Source organism: Apostichopus japonicus, chromosome 16, assembly GCF_037975245.1.
Source record: "Apostichopus japonicus isolate 1M-3 chromosome 16, ASM3797524v1, whole genome shotgun sequence".
NCBI lineage: Eukaryota > Metazoa > Echinodermata > Holothuroidea > Aspidochirotida > Stichopodidae > Apostichopus > Apostichopus japonicus.
Window position 1 is genome coordinate 43,170,266 of NC_092576.1, and position 23,597 is coordinate 43,193,862.

General features: G+C 34.5%; 1 protein-coding gene and 1 long non-coding RNA gene across 3 annotated transcripts; one reads left to right on the forward strand and one right to left on the reverse strand.

Annotated features, from left to right (window-relative positions):
• Window positions 1-6,418: 6,418 nt before the first annotated feature.
• LOC139982550 (uncharacterized) lies at window positions 6,419-18,804 on the reverse strand. The gene is made up of 10 exons (XM_071995443.1): window positions 18,599-18,804; window positions 17,466-17,537; window positions 16,739-16,810; window positions 15,503-15,574; window positions 14,408-14,479; window positions 10,198-10,269; window positions 9,056-9,127; window positions 8,654-8,725; window positions 7,063-7,134; window positions 6,419-6,494 (listed from the first exon to the last, which is right to left on the reverse strand). Exons 1-10 carry the CDS (start codon window positions 18,685-18,687, stop codon window positions 6,419-6,421), a joined length of 741 nt encoding a protein of 246 aa, XP_071851544.1. The 5' UTR covers window positions 18,688-18,804.
• On the forward strand, window positions 10,365-13,417 carry LOC139983615 (uncharacterized). Of its 2 annotated transcripts, none has more exons than XR_011798767.1 (3): window positions 10,365-11,147; window positions 11,822-11,976; window positions 12,247-13,417. It is a non-coding gene; the product is annotated as an uncharacterized lncRNA (long non-coding RNA). The 2 variants fall into 2 exon arrangements; XR_011798768.1 differs by having other exon boundaries at window positions 12,252-13,417.
• Window positions 18,805-23,597: the final 4,793 nt, after the last annotated feature.

Sequence of the window (23,597 nt, forward strand, 5' to 3'; positions counted from 1 at the left end):
TATATATATATATATATATATATACTTGCATATATATATATATATATATATATATATATATATATATATATATATATATATATATATATATATATATTGTTACGAGGGCCCATTGTAGCCTAGCGCTAGTTTCTGCTAGTGAGGAACCTAATGTTATTATATAGAAAGTATATGAAAAATGGCCTACGTGACAATCAATATTTGAGAAATTAGGTCGGGTTAACGTCAGGGTGTTATTTATGTAATGAGCAATACACGATTGTTCTGGTATATTCCTCATGAGCACGCTCTGGTCTCGGGTTAACATCGGTTTACGTGAGATCAAGTATAAGCTGTGCACATTTTCGTGGATCTTCTGGAATGTTCGCGAGATATCCAAAGGACTTCCAAGAATAGAGAAACTGGGTCAAGTGTATCGAGAAAGATCTAGATGATTCTTGACATGGCGAATCGTATAAAAACCCGCCCAGATCGGAGAGTTTCTCAGTTTCTGAACGAATACAAGCGACGACACATAATTATACCATTCTACTATATATCGTCAGTGCTCAACTGCCAGTAGTTTCTGAAGGATTGAGATATCGATACCAAGATTGATTCTACACTTCCATTCAGAAGTTTGAAGAGGACTTTGCTGTGAAAATACAGTTTTCCAGTCTTTATTGCGGAGAAGGTGAAGAATTTCTGTCTCCGTTGAGGAAGTTCGTTACGCCAGGAGTTGGTGGCTATAAAGCTGATTTTGGACTGACTCTGGTAATATTTAGTCGGCGAGAAGTTCGGCTTGTGCTTCACTCTATTATGGCTGGAAGTCCGTCTTCTATATTGGAGCATCGCCGGAAAGAAGGTGACTGCTGTTTCTGGGATCGCGAGAAACTTCGTCGAGGACCAGTGAATTTCGCGGTACAACGGACCGAGAATCGTCGTCATCAAGGTCGTGGCCGCTGAGGGATATCGCCGTTGGAAGAGACCAGCGTGTTATAAAGTGTATCCTATCTTGTTAAGTTTGTGAGTAATTTTCTATATATTTGTAATTACCACTTGTTGTTGTTGGTTCGAAATCCATTGTTCAATATAGTTTATGTTCTCATTCAAATTCTCTAGACTCGTCAATTTGTCTGTGTTCCTTGCGGAAACGAGCCCAGGCTTGTGTCTCGTTAAAAATTAATCATCGAGACCTCTCGCATTCCAACGTAACAAAATTGGGGGCCTATCCGGGAAAGGTTTACAAAATTTGTGACCTATCCGTTTGAGAGGAATTCATTTGTGAGAATCTTTGTTTTTCAAATTGTCTAGAGAGAAAACGTGAGAGAACATGGAGTTCGAGCCAGAGGAATTTCTCAAAGATGTAACTTGGGAAAAATATTGATGGCCTAAAGAAGCCAGATTTGATGGCATTAGCCAAATATTATAGCTTAGGCGTAAAGCAAGCAACGAGGAAACACGTTGTAAAGAATGGGTTGATCGATGTGTTAGTTGACGAAGAAATTCTCGATGAGTCATGTTTGTTAAAAAAGGGTGAAATTCTGACAGAAATCGGTGGTGACGCCGTTCAGCTAAAACAGTTAGAAATCGAAATGGAAAAAATCGGACTAGAAAAAGAACTGGAACTAAAAACGGCTCGAATCTGAAACACACCTGAAGGAATTAGAAATTCAGGCAAAGTATACATCGGAATCGGAATCTGACTCATCACCCTCCTCGTCAGCTCATCGATCACAACCATATTTTGATGCCTCGAAGTACATTAAATTGGTGCGGAAATTTACCGAAATAGAGGTAGATAAATATTTTCGACACTCTGAGAAAGTGGCTGCGAATATGAAGTGGCCGAAAGAGGTGTGGACGTTGCTTTTATAGAGTAGTTTTCTTGGGAAAGCACGGGAAGTGTATTCGGCTCTCCCTATGGAAAAGAGTGAAAACTACGATGAAGTGAAGCAGGCGATCCTCAAAGCCTATGAGCTGGTGCCAGAGGCATACCGACAGAAATTTAGGGGGGCTAGAAAAAATGATAATCAGACACATGTAGAATTTGCCAGAATAAAGGAGCAAATGTTTGATAGGTGGCTCCACTCTAAGGATGTAGGGGAGAATTTTGTCAAATTACGACAATTGTTCCTGATTGAGGAATTTAAAAGATGTATCCACCCCGACATCAAAACTCATATTAATGAGAGAATGATTGACACCTTGCATGATGCGGCAACGAAAGCAGATGACTATGCCCTGACCCACAAACTGAGCCCAAATAAGTTTTACCAGACTAGGAGCCAGAAACCCAAAATAAACACAGAGGTAAAAGGGACACCCGATTCAAAGGGAAACAGCGGCAAATGGAATTCTGGGGGCACGAAACCACCAAGTGGGATTGGATTCAAAAAGCAAGTTACTTGCTATAATTGTAACAAACCTGGTCATCTCATGTCACAATGTTATCTGCTACAAAATCAAAATTCTCAAAGAAAACAGGAGGGATTCTCAAAATCACCCCCTAATACAGTTGGATATGTTGCCTCACAGAGGAATTCGAATCGAATTGACAAAGAAATCCAAAAGAAGGAGTTAGCCAAAAATCAAGTGAATAAGGTATTCCAACCATTCATTATGGAGGGTAGCATATCAATTAGTGATGATTTTTCGCCCCAACAAATTAAGATTTTTAGGGACACAGGTTGTTCACAGTCGCTCATTTTAGAAGAAACGTTGCCCTTTGGTGAACAGAGTTCGACTGGAACGTGTGCATTAATCCATGGAATAAAGATGGAGACTATCAGTGTTTAACCTAGAGTGTGGTTTGGTGTCCGGCCAAGTGCTGGTTGGTGTTATGTCGGAATTGCCGATAAAAGGTGTTTCCATGATGCTTGGAAATGACCTGGCAGGGGATAAGGTTCTCCCTAATCCCATTGTTACAAATACGCCCTCTAATGTTAGTAGCCACGAGGAAGATGAAATATATCCTGCGTGTGTAATGACTAGGGCAATGAGTAAAAAGGCAGTCTCGGAAGTGGAGGAGTCTGAGAGCTGTCAGAATGATTTCTTCAAGTTGGCAGACACATTTTTTAAGGTGTTGAATGACACAGAAAGTAGTTCGGGAGATAATCAAAAGGTAGAAAAAGAAGATCCTTTGAGTCGCAACAAATTGAGTTTAGAACAAAGTCGTGACCCTGAACTGATAGATTTAGTTAAAGAGGCAGTGACCCCACAAGAAGCGGAGGATAACCATGTCTGCTTCTACAAACAAAATGGCGTGATGATGAGAAAATGGCGACCGCTAGATGCACCTGCAGATGAGGAATGGCAAGTGGTGCACCAAATTGTTGTACCCAAGGTGTACCACAGTGACGTCATGAGCATGGCCCATGATAGTCCAATGGCAGGACATTTAGGCGTCAGGAAAACCTGTGATAGGATTCTAAAACATTTTTGGTGGCCCAAAATCAGGAGTGATGTGGCTGATTACTGTAGGTCGTGCCATACATGTCAGGTGGTTGGGAAGCCCAACCAGAAAATACCGCCTGCACCTTTGAAGCCAATCCCTGCTTTTGATGAGCCTTTTAGTAGAGTCATTATTGATTGCGTTGGTCCTCTCCCTAAAACGAAATCAGGCAGACAAAATTTGGAGCAAGGTCAAGCCAAAATGAAACAATGGTATGAAAAAAATGCTAAGAACAGAGTGTTCAAACCAGGAATTATTTAATTATTAAAAAGGAATGTCTTGCACTCCTGTTATCACTGCAACATTTCGATGTATATTTGCATGCTACTGTACCCTGTGCTTGTGTTTACTGATCATAATCCTCTCACTTTCATACATAGAATGAAGAATAAGAATCAGAGATTAATGAGATGGAGTTTAACTTACAAGAGTATAATCTTGATGTGAGGCACATAAAAGGAAAAGACAATGTGATGGCAGATGCAATGTCCTGATTCACATAAATTTATTGTATATATGACAAGACAAAGATAATGTCACTATGCATGTGTATAAAGAACACTCAGAATTATTTATTATGCATAACTTAAAAGTTGTTTGATGAATGTTTAACAAAAATTTGTTCAAGTGTAACAAAGTTCATATTTTATGATATAGTATGTGATAAGATATAGCAGAATGTAAGAGATAAGAAAGTTTTCATTACATTCAAACTTTCCTTTAAGGGGGAGGGTGTTACGAGGGCCCATTGTAGCCTAGCGCTAGTTGCTGCTAGTGAGGAACCTAATGTTATTATATAGAAAGTATATGAAAAATGGCCTAAGTGACAATCAATATTTGAGAAATTAGGTCGGGTTAACGTCAGGATGTTATTTATGTCATGAGCAATAGACGATTGTTCTGGTATATTCCTCATGATGACGCGCTGGTCTCGGGTTAACATCGGTTTACGTGAGATCAAGTATAAGCTGTGCACATTTTCGTGGATCCTCTGGAATGTTCGCGAGATATCCAAAGGACTTCCAAGAATAGAGAAACTAGGTCAAGTGTATCGAGAAAGATCTAGATGATTCTTGACATGGCGAATCGTATAAAAACCCGCCCAGATCGGAGAGTTTCTCAGTTTCTGAACGAATACAAGCGACGACACATAATTATACCATTCTACTATATATCGTCAGTGCTCAACTGCCAGTAGTTTCTGAAGGATTGAGATATCGATACCAAGATTGATTCTACACTTCCATTCAGAAGTTTGAAGAGGACTTTGCTGTGAAAATACAGTTTTCCAGTCTTTATTGCGGAGAAGGTGAAGAATTTCTGTCTCCGTTGAGGAAGTTCGTTACGCCAGGAGTTGGTGGCTATAAAGCTGATTTTGGACTGACTCTGGTAATATTTAGTCGGCGAGAAGTTCGACTTGTGCTTCACTCTATTATGGCTGGAAGTCCGTCTTCTATATTGGAGCATCGCCGGAGAGAAGGTGACTGCTGTTTCTGGGATCGCGAGAAACTTCGTCGAGGACCAGTGAATTTCGCGGTACAACGGACCGAGAATCGTCGTCATCAAGGTCGTGGCCGCTGAGGGATATCGCCGTTGGAAGAGACCAGCGTGTTATAAAGTGTATCCTATCTTGTTAAGTTTGTGAGTAATTTTCTATATATTTGTAATTACCACTTGTTGTTGTTGGTTCGAAATCCATTGTTCAATATAGTTTATGTTCTCATTCAAATTCTCTAGACTCGTCAATTTGTCTGTGTTCCTTACGGAAACGAGCCCAGGCTTGTGTCTCGTTAAAAATTAATCATCGAGACCTCTCGCATTCCAACGTAACAATATATATATATATATATATATATATATATATATATATATATATATATATATATATATATATATATATATATATATATATATATATATATATATATATATGTGTGTGTGTGTGTGTGTGTGTAATGTGTGTGTGTGTGTGTAGTAATATATATGAAATTAAAGTCAAGAAAATTAAACACATTGTGCAAGGGTACTTACACATACGTTAAATGTGGCTTATCACGAAATAAATTCGGTGGTAGCTCCGTCAACTGATTTTTCGAAAGATCACTGGGAAATAAACGTAAGCAAGAAAGCAATGTTACTGTATCATCACCAGCCGTTAACAAACTAGTTGAAACATTGACAATTTGTTATTCTTTTAATATACAACAATTGTTATAATGTATTGTTATGTGACGCCAAATTCAACGTCGATAAACTAAGCCAAATATAAAACAATAAGAAAACTCAATTACTTATCAAGTTAATTTTATCGACAATTTATTTAAACAAAGCAAAATACCTGAGAGTATCATTTTCAATTCAAACCCAAGACTTCTAAAATATTGTGAGGTACACCGATTCATGAATGGTAAGTGCCATTCCCTTAAAGCGTTCCATTCACTCCTTTGTGCAAATCATAATTCACTCCGTCGATTCCACATAATTACTTAATAACGTGAAGCGAAATATTTTAAAGTATTTAGTAGTTTTATTGATATACAGGTAGAACTCTATACAATTAACATAAAAAATATTCTCAATTACTTACACGATAGTTAACTTATATCTGGATTGTAGGCAACAAGCAGGCAGAGATGTTAACCTGTTTTCACGCAGCTGACTGTAAGAAAAGTTCAATTTTGTTTGGCCTACGTTATTAGCATACAATAAGATAAAAATTCAGTGTTGAAGACACAACATATGACCGTATTACACAAGAAACAAATACATTTCATTGAAAAGGAAATACTTAAAATGAAGCGTTATTCTCTTTCTATGTAAAGGACAGTAACGGAGGAATAATTTAATAAGATCAGGAAAATAAAAATGACTGTAAAATGCATATATTCTACACATAATGTATTCGTCCATTTTCAAATGAAATACTAATTGAACCCAGAAGCATCTCGTTGCCTCCTTCATAGCGCCTTCCTCCTCGCTTTCAACTTACATGTAAGTCATGTTCGGTGAATTAATCAAGAAATCATCGGGTAGACTAGTCATCGAACTATTCTGAAAATAACTAATAAAGAAAATTAACTGCTGCAATATGGACATATAATGATTAACAACTCCATCAACTCCACTATAAATCGAAACAGCCACGAGCGCATACTTCATAATAATATTAAAAAACATCACAAGTATTGTAATGGACAACATCGGTTCAACGAGACAGAAATTACAGTAGATAGGATAAGCTATTAAAAGAAAGAAGAAAACATGATAAGTAAATGGCACTTAGAAATGGAATGCAAAGTACATATGGTCACCAAGATCATCATCATCATCATCATCATCATCATCATCATCATCATCATCATCATCATCATCATCATCATCATCATCATCATCATCATCATCATCATCATCATCATCATCATCATCATCATCATCATCATCATCATCATCATCATCATCATCATCATCATCATCATCTTGTACTTTGGGTTTTTTCTTTCTTTACTTTTCACCAAAATCAAGTGAGTTACATCAAATTTGTTTCTGCAGAAAAAAGGAGGGTACATTTTATCACGACGTATCCACACAAAAAGGAAGAACAATTAACAACTGTATATCCAGTTACTTACACAGTTAGCAATTTATAAGTAGAATTGAACAAACTTGATGGAATCTTCGTGATTCTATTATAGGAAAAATCTCTAAAATGAAATCAGAGTGAAAAGAAATGACAAATTAATTGAATGCCAGCAAAATATGAAAAGATTATCAATCGAAAAAACAAACATGATATCATATACGTAAGTATTTGTATTTATGTATTTTTGTATTTTTGTATTACCGTACTATAGCAGTGTCAATATCTCAGACATCACGGTCGTTACAAGATTGTCACGGATGCGATCAATTTTCGTTGAGATTTAATATATTATATATCTATATATGTGTATTTAGTGCCTACGGTACATCTCTTTTTAACAGTATATGTCTATTGAAGGATGGCTTATACATGCACAACGTTACTGTTGACAAGTTGTAGACTTTTAAGACAAATTACAACTACAAGTTGTATTAAACCTTATGAAGAGACCCTTTGAATTATTGGGGCTCATCAATAAGAGTGACTGGACTATACATCTAAGACTAATACACAGACCAATAAGGTCAGTTCCTCAGACCTAAACAACACCAAATGGGAAAAAAAAAATCATGCACTCAAATGACAAATTTGTAAATGTCGAACGGTGTTCAGGGTAACAGGAAGATGTTCTATTTTTGATAGGTTATTATCATTTATAACAAAAAGCAATGGCGTAAGCTTAACTTCAATCTTAAACTAAGAATTCAAAAATAAAAAAAGACCAGGAAGAACTGTACAAACAAAAGTGGTATTAAAATCTCCCCTTGTCTTTGACGATTACATGTCAACAGCAAAGTTCTGCCTAAACTCATGATTTAAACCAGCGTTCATTCATACTTAGTAAAGATTCCTAAATCCTATTGGTCCATTCAGGTCAGCTGACCGTGATTAATCCTTTGAGTAACGCACGGTAAAATTACGGGGCATCACTTTAATAAATCTTTGGTTATATGTAACCAAAAATGTTCTGTTTTATGATTTTTCCCCCACACAAATGGTAGTGTATGAATGAACGGGGTTAATCAACGGTCTAGCGTGCGTTACTCACATGATTAATGCACTCCGGGTGTTAATGCTATCTCTGGATGCACTCGGGCTCCGCTACGCTCCGCCCTCGTTCATCGCTTGCATTATGCCCCGATCGTGCATTAATCCTGTGAGTAACTCACGCTTGACCGTTGATTAGCCCCTTATTATTCCATGATTAAACACATTGCTATGCATTATTGTTACAGAATATTTCGCAAGCAAGATATTTTCATAAATAAATCAGCTACAGTAACTGTTATTAACTTCACTTTTTTTTTGAGGGGGATATTTTATATTTATAATTTTGTGATACATTTAGGTCATATGCGTAGTGAGAATCTCACTCCAGTTTAGCCATTAACCTCAGTTTATTACATAAGCATAGGTAGATACAGTGACATAAATAATAAAGAAATTGAAATCTTACAATTGCGAACTGTTTAAAGACCAAACAAATCATATTTCTAATTTCACGATATTACTGTAATATATATCCAACTGTTACCTATTGCATGCCGGTACATTTATAATAAACTAGACAAATAACTCACATCGTTGTCAGTTTTGTTAGATTGTCCAACAAACCTTCCGGAACGCTCGTTAACTGGTTACTCGAAAAGTCTCTGTAGTAAACGAATAGACAAATGATTTGTTTAACATTTCATGGCCCTTATCAAGCTGATCCCGTCTGATCCTGTCTCGCTCAAGTTATCGAGTATTTAAAGGATATCCTGCATGGTGGTTAAAATGTTTTTACCGGATTGCTGAAACAATATTCATTATATATCGACTTCGTAAATTATATTAATCACCAGTAGCTATAAGACACAAGCGTGTCCAAGAAAGATGTTACCTCTCCGTATAAGTGATATAGAACCTTAAAGTGTAAAATTAGTTTATTTTTATTAGTATGTTTACTTTGCATTTATTCTGAACGGAAATAAAATACTTACATTGTAATCAGGTCATTGGCTGTTCTGAAAAACTCTCCGGATATTTTAACCAGGCGGTTGTTTCTAATTGAACTGATTGAGACAAAGGCATTACCTTTATAAAAGCATTTATAATCACATGTAAATCAGTCTCAATCATATATGAATACCTTTGCTTTGAAATATTTAAAATAAATCATTGAAAAGACTGTATTTGAGATTTGCTACTAAATGAATGTTTAATTTGACTTTCATTATTAATTATTAGATCTTAAAGATCAACAATCGAATAAAACAAAAAAGTACCGGACACAAAGTCGATGACTTCAACTGGAGAATATTTAGATACGGTTAAGTTGCAAAATCCCAAATCTGATATTCTTTTAATTTATAAATTAATAATAAGAACTCCATGACTTAATAAGAACTCCATGACGAAAACTTCAGTGGTGGCTCAAATATACCGAAAGCCACTACACTAGTTACTGAAATCTACGGATTGCAAACTAATTATGATGTAAGTTTTGTTCCATCAACTAATTATGATATTAGGTTTTTTCCGAAAACTAATTACGATATTAGATTTGTTTTGCTTTTCAAACGGTTTGTATAATTACTATACTGCAGGTATTTATCATTAAAATATCACTGTAAAGAAAATTTTAGCTTTGGCTTCATTTTATCAAATATAACTAATTTCAATTACTTACCAACAACAAAATGCTCAATAAAATTATATTATATTTAACATCGATGTAACATCAATAGCATCAAATCCCCAGCTCAACTTCATGTGTAATATGACCTTCAATTTTGAGGGGGAGGGGTGGGAATGGGGGGTCTAATCCTCTAATAAAAACTCAGTGATCGAGGGTCTAAATATTTCACATTCTTTGTTTAGGAAATTTTCTTAACAGAGAATCAGGTCATCAAAAATATCCATATTGCCTTTAAATTTACCAATTACACGAAGAGCATGATCTGAAATGCAAAATAGTGTATATCGGTGGAGTGACACCCTTGATGCGAGGCATTTTATATAATTAAATGGCAGCGCTGAGCTTGATGTATACATACTAATTTGAAACCCCGATAGACAACAGTCTTGCAGAACGAGTAAGAGTAAAGTTGTGGTGTAATGAATACCAATAGTGTGTGCGTACAATTGTGTTAGTCGTGAGCTTCTCCCTGAAAACTTTCCAGACAGCTGCCGTATTTTATTCGTTGACAAATCTCTGCAGGGACAAGGGAAAGAAATACAATCTAAGATTTAACGATAGGCAATAGTACTCTTCGAAAACTAATGTAATATTGAATTGTGAACACTAATAGGCCATCAGCTGAAGGTCGAAATTCGCTTGTTTCGTTCCAGCAACTGCGGGTCTAAAATTTCTCTACAGCATTGAATACATAAATTAACTAAGATTAATGATCCAAAAGTTCTCCATGTACTTTCCTGCCGTTTTTTTGCAATTCCGCTCGAAAGGTCGAACTATATTTTTTATTGCGTATGTTAAGAAACCTGCCGTTTTATGTTCAAAAGTTGTGCGCCAATGAGATATCTGTACCATGTGATATGAATTGTCCAATGAGCCATGAGTTCTGTGTGCAATCTTTGTAGAAAACAACAAACATGGCGGCTCCCACGGGCGCTAGTCAGTCTCCGACACACGGAAATCTACAGTGCACATTGAATCTGTAAAATTTGAAGCAGTCAAGGCAGTGACGAATAAACGATGGACCAAAGTTACTTCCTGCGCTAAAAATTGGCTTAATCTCAGCGGCGGAGACAGTGATATCGCCGTACTACTGATTACTCCATGGCCTACTACGATCAAGCGTGTGTTCAACAGCATAGTATGATGGGGTTCCAAGATACGTGTTACAGGCGGTTCATTGATAGCAAGCACTTTGCTACAAGAAAACGGACAGTACCAGAGGAGACCCCATATGATTTTAAACGAAGAATTGACGGAAAAGATCGAGGAAACCAAGCAGAAGCTCTGGTGTATTGCCTGTTCAATTTATTATATGTGGGAAAAGAAACAATACATTACTCGGCGTTGCAAACGGGTGCAGGACAAGCTGCAGCAGGCAGAGACTTTCGTTGGAGGTAAGCCTAAGCATACTACACGACTCTACTTGTACTTCTGTGGCATAGCTGAAGTGTTAAGAGAAGTTGCATAATGCAAGATCAGTAGCTCTTGAGGGATAAAATCCAAGTCAAAGGGCACAGTGTTGGACCTGAACATAATAAAATTAGTGGCATGGTCATCTGATTTGTTTTGTTATAAGGTGGTAGGAACGGAAATTTGTTTCAAATTCTCCATCTGGGGCACTAGCCTAAGTGTTAAATACAGGCTTCATAGTTTTCTTACTGTGGCCCTTTATTTGAATGATAGAGATATTATATTAGTTAGAAAAATAAGTGTAACAAAGGTGCAATAAGGTTAGGTTTGCAAGGTCTTATGGTCAGCCTGTCTAGCTTTACCAAAATGAACAAGTATCTGTCTCCTTTATTATTTGTAACAGATATAATCTACCATTGTATAATTTAAACCATAACATTAAGAGATAATGTACTGTACCTGTCAAAAAAAGCCTGTTTTAATTTTTTTTGCCTGACACTGGTTTGCAAAATTTGAATGTGTCTTTGTTTGCCCATAGAAGATGAGCAGATCACATGGTATATAAATAAAATTGTCTTAGTTCTTATTTGTTCAAACTTACATTTTGATCAACAGAAAATGCAAAACAATTTGATTTTTTTATTTCATTTTATTAAAGTATTGCTTCGACAAGCAGCAGAGCGGAAAAAGATGAGCCCAGATTTTATGAATATTAGAGGAAAAGACCGTGTTGCCATTGAAGTGAGGTACCACTCTCTATGTTGAAGAAACTAGATACAATTCTTGACAAGGAAGACATACAGATCTTGAAAGGTAAAGTACTCTCTTCAATGTGTGGTTCATTGAGTGTTCAGGGTGGATCTAGGACTTTTGGAATATGGGGGTCCTCCTCCAAGGAAAATTAAAAATTTCTCTAAACGCTTTGAGATTCAATATCAGGTTAATCTTTCCATTGATATTATTAAAGTAATTTGCAACATATTTCTAGCTGAATTGTAATTATATTGGTACCCCATCATAAAATGTGAGACTCAAAAATATCCAATTTCATGGTACAAGGTTTTCTGTTCATCTCCTCCTCAGAGCAGAGTTTACCATCAACAAAAGATGCTCTGATCCAGCATGTTAAGCGCTGCACCAACCAGGCTGCTATTCACAGTAGGGCATTGCAGCAAAGGATTGATGCACTCTCACCAGAGGGACATGGATGGAAACTTGAAAATGATGACCTTATAATCACTTGGATGACAAAGCCACCTGACCCAGATGTTTTGCTTCAGTGTTTCAGCAGTAGCTGTATAGTCGGCAAATGTCTTAAAGGAAGATGTTCCTGAATGAATGCACAACTACCGTGTACAGACCTATGTAAATATAGAAATTGCAGCAACTTCCAAGAAGATGTTGAGATTGTTGATGCAGGGGAAGATGATTTGGAGGATGAACTGTGATGGTGTTAAATGTAGTCTGAAATTTTAATCAAGTTTGAAGTTTGTGAAGAGGGTTAACTTTTTCAAAGTCATGTTGTCATTATTTTGTTCCCCAGAGTTTAAAGGAACCAGAAAACATGATCTTATTCATATATTCATTTTAGCTATTAGTAGTTTAACGTAGATTACCCTACCTACCAGACACCTTATGATAAATATCAACATTTTCTTCAAATCACACTTTTTGCTGAGAGGGGAGGGGGGAGGAGGGTGTTATGAGCATGCTTTACCTCTTGCATATTCACAACTACATTTACTGATGACGATGACGCAAATACCGCGTCCTGAAACCAGTCAGAGGTTTATATACTGTTGTTGGGGAACCATCGCCCCTGACTCTGTTAAAATATCACGGTTCTTTATTGTTTTGCCGTAACATTTCGTTACCTGTTTTATTCATATTGTTAATACGTTCTGTGCACCTGTTCAAGTTTTGACTGAAGGATATTCAAGTCTTTATTGTCTTTTATTTCATCTAATTATCTTCACCTCTACTACGGAATGGAATTTCCATTTTCCATACCATATCTGACTTCTATGCAGTGAATTGAAGTGGATCCTGTTATAACTAGTACAACTGTCCTTGGATGAACTTTTAATCACTTATTAATTCCGCGCCGCGCCTTTTGATGAAGAACCTGTATCTTGAATCATCGTAAAGGCCCAGCTCTACTACACCATTGAGTGTATCGACCCAGTCTTAATAGATACATTACTTCTTTCTATCTGGGGCTTAAGTTAACTGTCTTCGTTATTCACTTATTTGTACCATTCACCTTTATTATTCATATTATTTGTAGAATATAGAACTATTATTATTCAAAATACCATTTGAAACCTTGTCGATCTTGTATACGTTAACTCCCTTGGAAACTCTTTTTGCAGGAATACGAATTATAAACATGTCGTTTCAGTAACATGGAGAAAGTACCTAGTTTTGCAGAAGACTGTAGAAAGAGTACTAAGGTAACGGATATATACCGACTATAACTTTATTCCACATCTTTGATATGCCACGACGTCTTAGTGTGCCAACTTATATATTGATTTATACATAAGAAATAGCTCACTGGTCTTGAGGCATTGGCACATCTCACTGTAACTAGGGATTTAGCTACATGTAAAGTAGATGGGGAGGGGTCACATGTGTAAAACAGTTTGGATGGGGAGTGTAACAATTATGGAGAGGAACTTTTCATTATATGTGTATATTTACGCATACATGCAAAGACGAAATGCATTCATAACAAAATATTTGATTTATTACAAAGCATCATATCTGAGTTTATTAAAAGTGGTACATTTTTATAATTAAAACCCTTAAGTTATAATGTGTAAAGTTGTATTTCATATTTCAAAGTTGAGAATGTGCTTTTTTGAAATTTTTTGGAGAACTTTTGATATAATGTCTGTGATGCATTGAACTACCCAAAAATGCTTCAAAAATCTAGACCCAGTGTTGCTGGAACGAAACTGATTTTACAGCCTCTTTTGAGTTTCAGCTGATGGCCTATAAGCATTACACTACAATTGTTTGGAATCATATAAAACTACTCTGTATTTGTTCCTTTTTATTGGAGTACATTACTGAAAAGCAATAATCTTTTACGACTTTCCTGGTTATAATGTTTAGCTTTACAAGTGAGAAACAAACTTACAGTGTATACACTTTAATCTTTGAAATTAATCACGATTAACACAAACTTACATTGTATACACTTGAATCGTGGAATTGAATTTGTGTGAAACAAACTTACATTGTATACACTTGAATAGTCGAATTAAACAGGTGTTCAGGAATGACACACAAGCTGTTATTTGAAAGATCACTGAAAAAAATATATAACATAAATTATTAAATTAAAATGCCGTTAGATTGGAATTAACCATTGCACGACCGTTAGAGTTAGACGATGTTTTAATAACGAACATTCTACAGCTAAATAATATCTTCACTTACCACAGTTTGCCTGTTGGTTACTGTGGTTCGTGTCGAGTAGTGCAGGATCTCCACGCGTATAATAACAAGCAACTATTGACACTAAGGGAATTGCGATTCCCTTGCCACGTTCTCTGCATGTATATACCATGCACAAGTTAACAATTGTAAACAGGGGGGATGGGGAGGGTGGTGGGTGTACAACACGGCGTTACATAACTTATCGCAAACACATGAATGTGGATGATGGGCTACATAATAGTATGCTAAAATGCAACACCGTTCATAAACGACCATTAACCATGAGATTTTGACTCAGTTAACAAAATTTCGTATTTGGTATTAATCAAGCTTTGTTTGTAATTGTCTTAATAGCAAACTAAATAGTTTCCTTTATTCGGCCTTCGACCTTTGGCCAGTCCCATGTGCTATCATGGGTGTGTGCCTACCAACGTTTAATGTTATCGGTCGAGTTTTAAATTTTGTGTCATAATTATATGAGACCTTGATCTACAACTTCTTATGGAAATCATACACCATTTCTGTATACACCACAATAGCATATCATACTTACATCACAGCATATGTGTGCACTATATATGTAACATAGCATAGCATACTATTAAAACAATGTACCAGACAACGCACTGTTGTAAACATTACACACCTCTAGACAACATATATTCTACAACGCCTCACAACGTAATATAAAGCAATGTACCGCAACGTTGTGTACTAGACGAGGTAACGCAAAGTTCCACAGCAAATTTAAATGCAAGACTTTCAATGTCAATCAAAATATTCATCAAGTCTTCGTAATAATGCATTTCCCAAAGTCCTTTTTCAAATGTTACAGTAACCGAACAATTCATACAACGCTGTATTCTACTGAGACCACATTGATCATACTTACAGCCTGCTTAGCTCATAAGTGGAAGAGAACACTTTTGCAGGTATTCTGGACAGTTCGTTATGAGAAAAATCGCTGAAAATTAAAATTAATGAAACACTTAACAAAGGCAAAGACCACAAGAAAACTGTTAGCAAAATGCTTATCCACTAGGGAGCCTGCGTAATATATGAACACAAGGAAGAAGAAGGGGAGAAGAAGATGTCGATAAAAATTGACTTATACCAATTTAAATCGATGATATGTCAAATAAATTGGTAAATTCAATTTATTTTGACATCTGCAAGTCTAAGTTGATGATTTGTCAAATTAAATTGGAATATGTCACTCTAAATCGACATATACTGATTTAAATCGACATATACCTATTTAACTCGACAAATACCGATTTAAATCGACATATACCAATTTAAATCGACATATACCGATATAAATGGACATATACCGATTTAAATCGACAAATACCGATTTAAATCGAATCATACCGATTTAAATCAACATATATCTTCGTAGTTTATTCCTTTGTTCTTTGTCAGGTTTCTCGGGGAAATATTTGCTTCCATGCTTGTGAAAGAGGACATTAGGGAAACGCAGTAACGATTCGATAAGTACTTAGGTCTAGGATTACTATACATGTAGCTTACTGTGTGTAGAGTACATGTGCACGTGTATGCTTATTATTTAGTGTTTTTGCTGTGTTGTATCAACGATGAGTTGTGATTTGGTGAGTTTCCTCGACCAACTGAATATGCATTACCTGGTATTATTGAATTGGCTTGTTCACACAAGGGCGCGATTAAATGTATTAACAATTGTCTACCAAAATTGTTGATTTTATTAGGATTATTAATGCTTGCCCGGTCTTTATTTACCTTAAGTGTTCAAATGGACAGCTTAAACGATGTGCCATCATTTTGGACAAATGTTATGTATATCTATATTCAAAAATACACAGTACGACTTTATATCAGGTGATAGAAGTAGGCAAAACCAATAGACAACGAATACTCATTTCCCTCCGAGCAGTTTCTTCGATCATCAAACCTATGTTGAATTCGTAATTTGTTTTTTTTTTCTCGAAAATTTGAGCTCTACATTTATATAATCTGACCTTAAAATACGGAGAACTAAATGTTTAGTAGTGAAAAAAAAAACATTTGACCTTTGAACTGTCAAATTGCTTGATCAATGTAAATTTAAAAACCAAAACAAGATGTACTGATTGAACAATATACCTACATGTTTCTCATTTTGGTTGTGGCTGAGAATAAACCATCTGGCAAACATTTGATTTCATTCAATCTGAATGTGCTAAAAACAGGACGAAATGAGACAAGTTTCAAAATTATTTCTACATTCAGGTTTAGAATACATCATTTTGATAGAATACATCATTTTGAAAGCAATGATGTTGTCTTGTTAGAAAGAGAAAAACACATCGAGTCTTACAGAAAAATGTTTCGTTGTATAAAATATTTCTTTTGTCGTCATAACCATGTTGCGTTTGTTTGTTATTCTTTTGATTGCTGGTTTGCGTTTACATGATCTGGCCCTTGATAGAGGTAACTTTAAATAAAACAGCATATATAAGTATAACTTAAGTAACACATATGCAGTTACATGGGTCATTAGGTAAGGACCATGATGATGATTAAAATCAAATTTGAATAATACAGTCATTAAGCAAGTGACCAGGTCTTCATTATCTATTATGTTAAAAGAGACACGTGAGTGTTGCGTTTAATTGCCTCAACATACTGCCCCTTACTATCGGGGTAACTCCAATATGAAGAATATTATATTTCATCATAATACAATTTGACGCAGAAGGCAATGATTGCATTTTGCAACGTCTTGTACCAAACAGGTTCACCATATAGTGTGGCATTGTTGTGCATTGATGAATGTTTAAAAGACCGTTAATCATTTTTGATGTTTTTATTTTCTCTCCAGAAATTGTACTTACACTGTCATCAGATTTACGCAGGACGAGAATATAGTTTCTGGGAGTTCTTTAATCAGGTTAGAAGAGACAGATCTGGAAATATAAATGCGTAAAAGAGAAACATAGATTAGGAGGAAGGTTAGGGCATTTCAAGTTGGTTGAACGCAAAATACGTTTGCATATTACTTCATACAGTAAGTAGGTCTATGATAAACACTACAGTTTTCACGTTGGTCTATATATACTACACATAATTTGATTAATCTATATATTGTCTACATACAAATTATATGTATTCAACTTAAGTCACGCAAAGTTTAACACCTATAGTCTGCTTCCATTCATGTATTAGATTAACAAGAAGTTAATGAAGCAACTCCCACTTTTTCACTATTGTTTGTTTTTTAAGGGAGGGGGGGGGGGGTGTTTGCAGGGGAGAAGGTTTTTGAGTTGTAACCTTTTGAGAGTAGTCCACGATGCATCCACGATGGGTTTTCTCTTTCTTTTCATTTTTTTTTCATTGTTCTTTAGCTGTTATATAGTAATACATTTGATCAAAATAGTACTGGTATAGCATATTAGATCAGCATTTCCTTAAAGCAAGAATCACGTACGTTCACTTTATACTTGAACAATTTAAAGTTACCTATATTGAAATTCGCTTTTGAGAGTGTAAATGCACACTTTTACATGCCACTTCTCATTTTCACCTTTACAGGGCAGGTAGTCATTATTCCATCCTCATAACTACACAATTTACGGAATTGGAGTTTGTAGCAGTAGAGTTGACTGCGGCTGTTGGGGTTGGGATTGGAGGAGGGCAGCAGGTGATATGTGAGGAGTGGATGGGGTGGGGAGGGGTTTTACAAGTATGATGTCATTCCGTTGACTACACTCTTTAAACATCTTATATATGTCTTATATGTGTACAAAACCTAAAACTGGGGGTTTCATTTCAACTTAACCAGGCGTAAAAATAGTGTATGATCATTGAACAGAATGAGATAATCAATTCTTTAGTTCAAAATAGGCACGATTTGAAGGAATGCAGGAAAAATTACTAGCATCTGTAGCATTAAAATATGCAACTTACAACATTATATCTGTTCACTTTACTCATCGAAAAAGTAGTTTTATTACTAAAGACAACTTACAACTTGCTCAGACTTCGGAGGGACGCAAATAGTTGTCCGGGTAATATCGATATCTTGTTGTCATGTATGTATCTGTAAATCGGAAACATGCACCCCAGTTTTTAGAATTTCAAAATCGAGAACATACACATATTTATCTTTTAATGTAAATTATAGATCATCGTTTGCAAATATTACACTGTATACGTTAGAAAGTTAAGTACAACATGCGTCAGAAACGACGAATATTCATATTTTCCAATTTTGCAATAAAACTATTCCATTCTTGTTCATCGTAATCGATACTCTCTCTCTATATTGTTAGCAACCTCTCACCAGATTTTCAGAATTATTATAATCGCTCCAAAAAAAAACAGGACATTTTATTTAATAATTGACAGTTTACAACAAAGTCCCCTCCTTTTTTGCAGATTTATTAATACTTTTATTGCTTTTGTTCAGTTTATATTGTTTTTATTCATATTGTTTTTATATCTTTCATTCATAGTGTATTCTTGTCAGTGTCATTATAAACAGTTAGATGCACTGATGATTTATATAGAGCAATGCTTTACACATCTAACACACCACACAAACTCATGTCAAACTGCAGATCTCTTAAAGTGAAACATGGCGGTCGTGAGCTCACTATTGTTCTTGTTGAGTGCATGGAAACTAATTAACCAATTAATCACCAATTAACTATTAATAGTTTCGAGTGACAGCCATCCATTTTCTTTGAATTGCAACAAGAAGAAGCCACTCGAAATAATGACACTAAAGTTGAAAAGAGAACATTAAAGTGAAACATGGCTCAGCAGATCGGTTTACTTCCTGTACTGGCGATAACTGTTGATGTTAATTAATTAATTAGGTAACTTAATTAGTTTGCATGATAAGGCTGATCATTGACGCAAACTTCGGCTTGATGTTAATAACTTAAACCTTATTGGTTTCTCTTAAGCTTGCTCATATATGTACATAAGATAATGATCTTTGACATGCAATCGGATGTCCTTAAATGGAGTGAAGACTCGCGCAAAAAAGAAACGTCTTATGCCGGTAATCTAACCTAGTTTCGAACGAGGTGTAACAGAAGTGTTAGACACTACCATCGATCCCGGAAAATACACACACAGCTTGCTACCGTCGGTAAAATATACACTAGTGTACAGTCAATGCATACAGCTATGATCAATTCCCACAGTGTACATGTCAGCAAGGGACATCACAGATCTAGATACAAGATGATAAGGTATCACGTTTAATTTATGTCTGCATTTTGTAGCGACAAGAAGAAAAAAATCACTTGCAAGCAACGGACAGTTATTTTTTTTTCCTCAGAGGGCAGCACACGGTTCGGGCGAGTCTTCGATGCCTTTAATTGCTGTGTGGAGAAGGTACTTGTCAAGTAAAATTATTACATGGTACAATTGATTGTGTTGGTTTATTATAAGATTCATACCATAAAAGTGAAATTTAAAATGAATTAACTTACAGTTGATTCAATAAGGTTAGCCCTTTGAAACTACCGCACGAAATAACTTCAATGACGTTGAAACTCAGATCTCTGCAGAAAGAAAAATCATGTATTAGTGAATTTCAAACAGATACAGATGATACCGTTAAAATAATAATCATAATAATAACGTCTCAAATGTTCAAATAGAAAGGTAAGAATAACAGTGAATAAAACTGTTTGTGTACTGAAGTAAATTATTATTAGTATGGATGAAATGGGATAATATTGCGTAATATATATATTTATATATATATATATATATATATGTACATATATATATATATATATGTATATATATTTAGGTTTCACTTGCGAAATACATACCGGTTATGTATTAATATTGTCAGTGTTTAAATGATAAAGAGTGGTTGGTGCTCACGAACTAAAGTGTTACTCACACATATTGGATGTGAATTACGTTTGGTAATCTGCGATATATGCAAATTGATAAATACATTGTCTCGTATTGGTTTACAATAAGGTTACTGCCAAAACAAAACGGAAGTTTACTTACAGCTTGTAGATGTCGTATGGTATATTGGAAGGGATTTCTGTCAGGTTACGGTGATCGCAGTGCACATTTAGGTGTTTCGCATGATCACAGGCACATAAACCTTGCTTTCCGCATGCATCTAGAGATGAGAAGAAAGAAGAAACATGTTAATGTTTATGGAAATGAACTATGACATTATGTCATAGTTATGTCACATAACATAACAATTTGAATGTGCAGTCAAAACGAATACAGACTAAATGAGTCTTTAAGGAGAATGCCTTAATTTAAATAATAGGTGGGCCTTAAATCTGTGGAGTTATTCTGCAGTTACCTAAATGTTCTATCTAATACATAGAAACAAAAGCAATGTGATAATATTTAAAGATGCGGGGGTGGGGTGTAGGTAGGGGGAGCCGTTTTCTGTACCACATCAATTATTAAATATCTTAGTGGCATTGACTTCAAAGTACATTGGTACACCGTCTATAGCCTATGCCAGGGTCTAAAAACTGCGTAGGCATGTCGTGTCCCAAAAGCAGACTTGAATAATTTCATTTACTACTTTATTGACACTCATCACAGAAGCATAGAATAATACTGCTAGATTAATTCGAACTAAAAATTAAAATTACAACAAATAACTTTGTTTCATTTTTGTTTAATAGTAATACATACAATAGTTGAAATATTTACCTCCGTGTACTTTTCCGCACAGTTCAGATGTGATTATAATGTTAAGAATCAAAAGTAGTTTAAACCGCTTCATGGCGACTGTTTTTTGCAACGTGTGAGCTGTTCAGATATACCGCTATGTCTATAACACACACAATAGTGGTATATGACGATAAAAGACAGCGGATTGAAGAAGAAACACAAGATAAGACATAACTCATTACTTGTAAATTAGATCAATCGTCATTAATAATGGTTGAATATTGTCCACCCATCATAGTGACACAAACTGAAATTCAGCATTGATTGGGCATGAGATCTGAATTGCGCTATCCCCTATATAATTGTTATATATATATATATATATATATATATATATATATATATATATATATATATATATATATATATATATATATATATATATATATATATATATATATATATATATATATATATATATATATATATATATATATATATATATATATATATATATCTATATATATATATATATATATATATGTATATATATATATATATATGTATATATATATATATATATATGTATAATCCGACGCGGATTAAAATAATCCGAATTTCTAAAACTTCTGCTCAATTCAGCAGAAATCAGTAAGTCGCTTTGCCCTTACAACCATGCCGACATCTCCTCTATAAAAGAGTTTCAATTCCTGCTACTCCTTGTCACTTTCGGTGATCATGCACTGAAGAAGAGCTAGGTTTGCTCGAAAGCTCTGCAAAAACCAAACATTGGCTGTTTTATTTCCAATCGCTTACCTAATTGAATTATTGTATCTCACTCGAGATCCAGCCCAGCCTTTCTCTAAATGCAGCATAGTTGTTTAACAGTTTTTCCGTTATTCCTATATATATATATATATATATATATATATATATATATATATATATATATATATATATATATATATATATATATATATATATATATATATATATATATATATATATATATATATATATATATATATATATATATATATATATATATATATATATATATATATATATATATATATATATATATATATATATATATATATATATATATATATATATATATATATATATATATATATATATATATATATATATATATATATATATATATATATATATATATATATATATATATATATATATATATATATATATATATATATATATATATATATATATATATATATATATATATATATATATATATATATATATATATATATATATATATATATATATATATATATATATATATATATATATATATATATATATATATATATATATATATATATATATATATATATATATATATATATATATATATATATATATATATATATATATATATATATATATATATATATATATATATATATATATATAGGCAAGGTTAATAAATATCGAACTCGAAACCCTCATTGATAACACACAGTAAATACTGAAGAATCACCATTTGATAGCCGTACTTTGTTTGCGTAACCATCCGCTTGAATATTCATTGACAAATTTAGTTCAAACGGTTTTGGGAAGTATTTTTTCTTTATATATAATAACTTTAAATTGATGTTAAATTCATTTTCATTAGTCACTATCTTCAATCGGACCAAGTACAATCCAATCGAATGTCTTCTTAGAAAAATACAAGTTACGCTTTACGCTACGTAATATGTGTATCCTGTACTGTGCAATAGGGTACAGCCACGCAATGCACAGTGTTCACCTACAACGCCATAGCCGAGATTCGCTTTCAAAACGTCATATTTTATCGAACTTAATATTATTTCAAAGAAAATGACCGTAGAATATGCATCATTAAATGTTGAAGCAAGTAATTACCAATTAATTTATCTAATGCAATCCTAATTATAGAAACACTGTTTAAGACCCCCCTGATGAATGGAATAGTCCAACTTGTCCGCACAGAGCCACAGGATTTTCGGTCAAGGTGATGAGTCATACGCGTTGGTCAGTAAGAGGGCTATTTTGAAGGATGTTTACTGTGCATTTTAGAAAGAAAGGAATTGATATGTCTGATTGATTCCGCTAACTTCCGGAAATAATAAATCCCAAGAAAAACATTCCGAAAGTTGTAAAAGCTTGGACGGACACATGAAGTGCATCTCAACAGTGACTGGTTCAATATACCCTAATGTTGAACATAAAGAACATTTACAAATTTATCACTGATGAATGATGTTGCGAGCAGTCGGGATTACTGCACGCTTCAGTTCTATTTAACCTTCTCATTTATCATATTTTAGTATTTAATTTCCGGTCACACTCAGGAA